At 38.4% G+C, this 7,783-nt stretch overlaps 1 protein-coding gene across 1 annotated transcript in view; it reads right to left on the bottom strand.

Annotated features, from left to right (window-relative positions):
• Positions 1–1,072: 1,072 nt before the first annotated feature.
• The window catches only part of LOC122137720 (serine hydroxymethyltransferase, mitochondrial-like), an 18,165-nt gene continuing 11,454 nt past the window's right edge, over positions 1,073–7,783 (bottom strand). Inside the window, exons 4-8 of the mRNA XM_042726707.1 lie at positions 6,579–6,779; positions 6,421–6,502; positions 5,396–5,518; positions 2,242–2,381; positions 1,073–1,301 (exon numbers count right to left, since the gene is read on the bottom strand). Of these exons, the coding sequence (XP_042582641.1) occupies positions 1,088–1,301; positions 2,242–2,381; positions 5,396–5,518; positions 6,421–6,502; positions 6,579–6,779 (760 nt within the window). The 3' untranslated portion in view covers positions 1,073–1,087. The remainder of the gene's footprint in view (positions 1,302–2,241; positions 2,382–5,395; positions 5,519–6,420; positions 6,503–6,578; positions 6,780–7,783) is intronic.

The raw sequence follows: 7,783 nt of genomic DNA, 5'->3' as shown, positions 1-7,783 counted from the left end.
TATATAAATCAAGTATAAATTAAATTTTATTTCTTGTTATACATGTGTTTTATCTTAAAATTGACATATTGACCTGTTACACTTTAGCTTCATATGTTATTGTGGCTAGTGTATGAACATAAACTGAGTGAATCTAATGCAGAAGCATTGGTGGGCCGATATATTAATAGGCCGATGTTTTCAGGCTAATATTTTTTAAGTTAGTTTTAATAAATTTTCTTAATTTTATAAATTAATTTTTTTATCAACTAATTTTTGTTCATGCTATTCATTTTCCAAAATATATAATTTAGTAAATATAAAAATATCTATATCTTTACGTTCAGCAATGGTTACACATTTTCACTATGTTGAAGTGAATGGAATATTGGGTTTTTGTGTGTTTTTTTGTAAATAAATATTTGTAATATTTAAGTAAAGGATATGAGATATATCTAATATATATAATATATATATATAGAGAGTATATATATATATATATATATATATATATATATATAATTATATTATATTTTTTGGCGATATTTGCCATTTGTAATTATCTGCATCGGCCCAACTACTATTTTTTCTGTTCAGCCAACGATGTCTGAAGCAGGACTTTATTGTTACTAGCAGCTGAGAAACAGCAACAGGACAAACACTGGTAATACTCATCTCATTTCTACCATCAGCACTTCAGGAAGAATAGCCTCTGCATTCACTGTGTGATTTATCTAAAATTAGCACTAAATTGTCCTTGTTCATAAAAATATTATTAAAATCATCACTTAAAAACTCCTTGTACACAAAAAAATAATCACAGTGCAAACAAACATAAAAATACATATAAAATAAACTTGTTTTAAACATATAATTCCCCCCAAATTAAATCATTAACAAATTATATAAATAATTAACAAATGTATTTTTATCAAGTGTTTTCCCCCATATTTATTCATTATCAAATTATATAATTAAGTAAATATGTAAAATAAATATATGTTTAATCTCAGCAATTACTATGCATGTGTATTAAATTATATAGTACCATATCATATATATCAGCTTAATATTTGCCACCCTGTTCTCCATGATATCAGTATATGGGTTAAGCACTAGCAGAAAGACTGATGATCTGGAAGTGAAAGCAAAGCTGTACCTGTTTGAGCGCCACAGCGACGCCGGCGATGGCGTGATTATGAGGGCCGCCTTGAAGCGAAGGGAACACAGAGAAGTTGACCTTCTCCTCCAGGTCATACATGACCTCTTTGCCCTTCTTATCCAGCGAGCGAACGCCCTTCCGGTAGAAGATAAGCCCCGCCCTGAAGGGAGGAGCCAGAGCAGAGGAGGAGGAGAAACGGTTAATGATGGAGATCACCAGAAAAACAGCTTTACTCTAGTATGCAGTATGTGTACTGTGCACATTATGTTCTGCATGCATGCAGCATCCGGATCATCTACTACTTTAAAAAAAAAAAAAATGCGCAGTGCATATTGAAAAAAAACAAAAAAGACCTTCAGCTACCTTAATGTGCTGTGATTTTAAGGTTTTTTTCTTTTTTGATCAGACTGCAAATGTTATGACATTTTTACACAAAACTGGATAAAAAAATAAAAAAATTAAATAACCATTTTATTTATTTTAATGTTGCTATTTGACAGTGTAACAATTTAACAACTTGCTTACAATGTTAATGCAAGTTTTGTTACACTACCAGTCAAATGTTTAGCGGCAATAAGATTTTTAATGCTGCTTTTGCTCACCAAGACTGCATTTATTTAATCAAAAATACACAAAAAATGTGAAATATTTTTAAAATTTAAAACAGCAGTTTTCTATGTAAATATCTGTTAAAGTGTAATTTATTTCTGTGATGCGCAGCTGTATTTTCAGCATCATTACTCCAGTCTTCAGTGTCACATGATCTTCAGAAATCATTCTAATATGATGATTTGCTACTCAACAAACATTTCTGATTATCATCAATGTTGAAAACAGTTGTGCTGCACAATATTTTTGTGGAAACCGTGATGCATTTTATTTTTAAGGATTCACAGATGAACAGAAAGTTCAAAAGAACAGCATTTATTTGCTTTCTTTACTGTCACTTTTAAACAATTTAATGCATACTTAATGATAAAAGTATTAATTTCTTTTAAAGAATGAATGGTTTGTGCACTAAACCCTGGCGGTACACTAGTACTGCACGCAGGCTTTGAGACCTGGATCACAGAAGAGCCGTGTCGCCGGTGGAGATGTACCTGGACCCTCGCAGGGATTTGTGGGTGGTTGTGGTGACGAGGTCGGCGTGTTTGAAGGGCGAGGGAATGGCTTTGCCGGCCACCAGTCCGCTGATGTGAGCCATGTCCGCCAGCATGTACGCGTTCAGCTCGGTGCACAGCTGCCCGGAGACAGAGACCCGAGTCCATAAAGAGCTCAGAGAGGATTATGAGAGCGTTTAGAAGCTGAGATCCGCGGCGCTCGCAGCAAACATCACAATCAAAGCGTTCCCGTTATCGGCCCATCGGAGAGTGACCTGATGAGATCCGCACGCTTCTCGGGGGACGAGACCCAGATACTGCGCAGGCGCTTCACTAACACTTCTGAGCATGACGCTACGCTCTCAGCGTAAAAATAATCTCCAGCTGATTATACACTGATAATGTTATGCACACTGATACTCTTGATCTGTTGTGGAGTGTGTGTGTGTGTGTGTGTGTCTGTGAGAGTGTGTGTGTGTGTGAGAGAGAGTGTGTTTGTTTAAGGGTGTGTGTGTGTGTGTGTGTGAGAGAGAGAGAGTGTGTTTGTTTAAGGGTGTGTATGTGTGTGTGTGTGTGTGTGTGTGAGAGAGTGTGTGTGAGTGTGTGTTTGTTTAAGGGTGTGTATGTGTGTGTGTGTGAGTGTTTGTGTTTAAGAGTGTGTGTGTGAGAGAGAGAGAGTGTGTTTGTTTAAGGGTGTGTGTGTGTGTGTGTGTGTGTGTGTGTGAGTGTGTGAGAGAGAGTGTGTGTGTGTGTGAGAGAGAGTGAGTTTGTTTAGGGTGTGGTATGTGTGTGTGAGGGTGTGTGTGTGTGTGTGTGTGTGTGTGTGGTGTGTGTGAGGAGAGTGTGTGTGTGGAGTGTGGGTGTTTGTTTAAGGGGTGTGTGTGTGTGTGTGTGTTTGTGGGTAAGGGTGTGTCTGTGGTGTGTGTGTGGTGTGGGTGTGTGTGTGTGTGTGTGTGTGTGTGTGTGTGTGTGTGTGTGTGGAGTGGAGGAGAGAGAGAGAGAGGAGGGAGGGGATGAGGTGGGGGATGGAGGGAGAGCGCAGAGAGAGAGAGGAGGAGAGGGGGGGTCTGAGGGAGAGGTTGTTTAGAGGGTGTGTGGGTAGTGGGTGTGTGTGTGTGTGTGTTGTGTGTGTGTGTGTGTGTGTGATGAGAGAGAGAGAGAGAGAGCGAGGAGAGCGAGGGAGGGAGAGAGAGAGAGAGGGAGAGAGAGAGAGAGAGAGAGAGAGTGTTTGTTTAAGGGTGTGTGTGTGTGTGTGTGTGTGTGTGTTTGTGTGTGTGTGTGTGTGTGTGTGAGAGAGTGTGTTTGTTTAAGGGTGTGTATGTGTGTGTGTGTGTGTGTGTGTGAGAGAGTGTGTGTGTGTGTGTGTGTGTGTGCGCTGCTGACCTTGTGTTTATCTTGAAGTAAAATCAGGCCACAGTAAATTCGATCAACAAACATGAAACACACACAATCTCAGCCTGCAGCAGAAAACCTGAAGCGCCGCACAAAATATGAGGAAAGAAGCTCTCAGAGATACAGACACCAGCTCTGCTCGAACCCTAGCGAGTGCCCTACATAGACAGCACATGACAAAGTGAATAATGCATGCATTTCATTGTGGGAGGCATGATGTTTGAGCCTTCTCATGCTGTCTATGTAGGGCACTCACTAGGGTTCGGAGAGTTGTCATGAACTGAGGGAGAGCTGAATGGGATTATGGGTATTTGACTGTCCATCAAGCATGTTTAAACATCATTTCATCAGTGTTAATGAGAACAATCATCATTCTTACTGCGGTTTGTGTGTGTATGAAAGAAGATGTGATTAAAAGCTGACAGCGACACTGCAGTGTGTGTGTGTGTGTGTGTGTGTTCACTGTACTGTAAGCAGAAAGCATCAGGATCAGTGAGTGTGTTTGTCATCTAAAAGACTCAAAGACAGACCAGTTAAACACAAATAAAGACAGAAACAGACAAATCAAAAATAAAAAAAAAAACAAAAAAAAAAGAAAAAATCAAACTCATAAACTAAAAAATATCATTCAGTGTTTTTATCTTAACGTACTTTTGCACTGTTTTCAATTTGCATAGTTTTAAATGCAAATGCTTTATCAAAGTAAAAACACTTCAGTACTTAATTTAAAACCAAAAAACAAACAACACCCTAAAATCTAATTTAACTTAGATTAAATTCAATAAATGCACTCGTTGGACTGGAGAGGAAGCCTTTTAAATATAGTCATAGAATAAACTCTTATTTAAATATGATCTTTATTTTCCTTAAAGCAGTATTTTACCCAAAAATGAAGATTTGCTAAAAATGTGCTCACCCTCAGTCCATCCCAGATCAGGATGAGTTTGTTTCTTCATCAGGTTTGTAGAAATGTAGGACTGCATCAGTGTCTCATCAATGGATGCTCTGCAGTGAATGGGTGCCGTCAGAATGAGAGTCCAAACAGCTGATAAAAACCATCACAATAATCCACAAGAAATCCACAGCACTCCAGTCCATCAGTGAACATCTGGAGAAGACAAAAAGATGAAACACATCCAGCATTAAGATGTTTTTAACTCAAATACATAGAGTCTATAATCCATAATAACACTTCCTCCAGTGAAAAAGTGCATCTTCTGTTGTCTCTCACATCAAAAATCCAGACACATATTTGTTTAGAGCTGTTTTTAAACTCTGCTTGATCTGTGCAGATTTCTCTCCTGATTCACACCAGAACACTTTTTCACTGGAGGAAGTGTTATTATGGATTATAGACTCTATGTATTTGAGTTAAAAACATCTTAATGCTGGATGTGTTTCATCTTTTGTCTTCTCCAGATGCTCACTGATGGACTGGAGTGCTGTGGATTACTTGTGGATTATTGTGATGTTTTTATCAGCTGTTTGGACTCTCATTCTGACGGCACCCATTCACTGCAGAGCATCCATTGCTGAGACACTGATGCAGTGCTACATTTCTACAAACCTGATGAAGAAACAAACTCAGATGAACTGAGGGTGAGCACATTTTTGGGAGAACTATTCTTTTAATTTATGTATGTTTATTTGTATGCAGCTGATGCTCTAATGCTTTAAGTACACCAATTAAAATGAGCAAAATTATTTATGATTCCAGTAAAGACACTGAATAATCTGAAATGAAAGAGAGGTGGATTCAGACCTTCTTGATGCGGCTGTAGTCGATGAGGCGAGCGTAAGCGCTGGTGCCGGCGATGATGAGTCTGGGTCTGAAGAGTCTCGCCGTCAACTCCATCTGATCATAGTCTATCAGACCAGATTCAGGCTGAGAGAGAGAGAGACGGTTAGTCATTAAGGTGTTTACTACAGAATATTTCTGCATTCAGAAACAGCTGAAACAGAGTCTCAACACATCTTTGACATTCAGATTTATCATCAACAGCTTTTTTTTCCAACAAACAAACAAACAGATAAATAAATAAATAATATATATTTTTTTTTAATCAATGTTTTTTTTCTGTAGGGGTGGGAACTGTAAAAAAATTAATAAAATACACACACAGTGCATATAAATAAATGAGTAAATTAAAATGATAAATAAAAATGCAGTAGAAAATAAATAAACATGGATAACAAAATACACACACAGTGCATGTGTGTGCGCGAGTGAGTGTGTGTGTGTGTGTGTGTGTGTGTGTGTGTGTGAGAGTGAGTGTGTGTGTGTGTGAGAGAGAGAGAGAGTGTGTGTGTGTGTGTGCACGAGTGAGTAAGTATGTGTGTGTGTGTGTGTGTGAGAGTGCGTGCGTGCGTGTGCGAGCGAGTGTGTGTGTGTGTGTGTGTTGTGTGTGTGTGTGTATGTGTGTGTGAGAGCGAGTGTGAGCGTGTGTGTGTGTGTGTGAGAGTGCGTGCGTGCGTGTGCGAGCGCATGTGTGCGTGTGCGTGTGTGTGTGCGTGCATGTGCAAGCGAGTGTGTCTTGTGTGTGTGTGTGTGAGTGTGTGTGTGTGTGTGTGAGTCTGAGGGCCGCCTGTCGATTTCCTATTATCTCTCCCATAGAGAGGAGACTGACCACTCATCCATCACACACACACACACACACACACACACACACACACACACACACACACAAAAAAAGGCAGACACTCTACTTAACTCTTTATTAGGCTTTTAATATTTAGTGTCACTATGGTTCTAAAGCCAGAGGAGGTTCAGGTGTGATGTGGACTTACGTTGAGTTTGTAGGGCATCGACTCGAAGTAGATGGAGGTGGCCGAGATGCGCTTGACGTCAGACATGTATCCGTGAGTGAGACTGACGGAGACACAGGACTCATTACACGGGCGAGAGAGGCAGAGAGTGAACGAGAGAGAGAGAGAGGGTCACTCACTGTCCGCCGTCGGGCAGGTCCAGACCCATGATGCGCTCGTGAGGGTTCAGGACGGCTGTGTAAGCGGCGAAGTTCGCCGGAGATCCGGAGTAGGGCTGAACATTGACGCCCCACAGCGCCGGGTCGAGGTCAAACGCCTCCAGAGCTCTCTTCTGACACAAGAGCTCGATCTGATCCACTACCTCTGCACCGCCGTAATACCTGCACACACACGCGCGCGCACGCACACACACGTGCACACACACACACGCAACGCGCACATACACGTGCACACACACACACACACGCGCACATACACACGCGCACACACACGTGCACACACACACACACACACACACACACGCGCACACGTACGCGGACACACACACGCACGCACGCACACACACACACACACAGACACATATCCAAATAAAAATAAAGATGTTAACAAAATATAAAAGAAAAACAAATGAATTATAAATAAGTAAAAGTAGTAAATAAAATGATAAAAAAAACACATACAATACAAAAAAAAAAAAAAATATAAAAAAAAATAAAAAAAAAATAAATAATAATAAAATAAAATCATAAAAAAAAAAACATATTAAAATACATACAATAAAAAATAAAGTAAACAAAAAAAACATAATAATAATTCATTATAACCAAGTAGAAGAAATAAATAAAATGATAAAAAATAAAAATACATACAACAAATTAAATAGAAACAAAGTGACCAAAAATATAAAAAATCATTAAAATTAATAAAAGTACATAAAATGATAAAAATAACAATAAATAAAAATAAAAATAAATAAAAGATAAAGGAAAAAGTAAATTAAATGACTGAACAAATGAATACATATAAATACAAATAAATAAAATAGATAAATAAAAACAAAATTGGAAATACATAAAAATTCTAAAAAGTACAAATAAAACTAAACAAAATATAAAAAGAACAAATAATTAACTTCACTATTCCAGCAAAAACTGAAGCATGAGGAGCATCAGTTTTTATCATCTGAATGTGTGATTTCAGCCAGTGTTTCATACACTCTTCAAAATAAAGGTTCCAAAAACTGTGTTTTTGCAGTGATGCCATAGAAGAACAATTTTTGGTTCCCAAAAGAACCTTTCATCGAACAGTTCCAAAAAGATCCATTTTTAAAGAACACACTTAAAAAATCAAAAGAACCTTATTTTTAATGGATGTTCTTCATAGA

Source organism: Cyprinus carpio, chromosome B6, assembly GCF_018340385.1.
Source record: "Cyprinus carpio isolate SPL01 chromosome B6, ASM1834038v1, whole genome shotgun sequence".
Taxonomy (NCBI): domain Eukaryota; kingdom Metazoa; phylum Chordata; class Actinopteri; order Cypriniformes; family Cyprinidae; genus Cyprinus; species Cyprinus carpio.
This window is presented reverse-complemented; position numbering and strand designations above follow the sequence as displayed.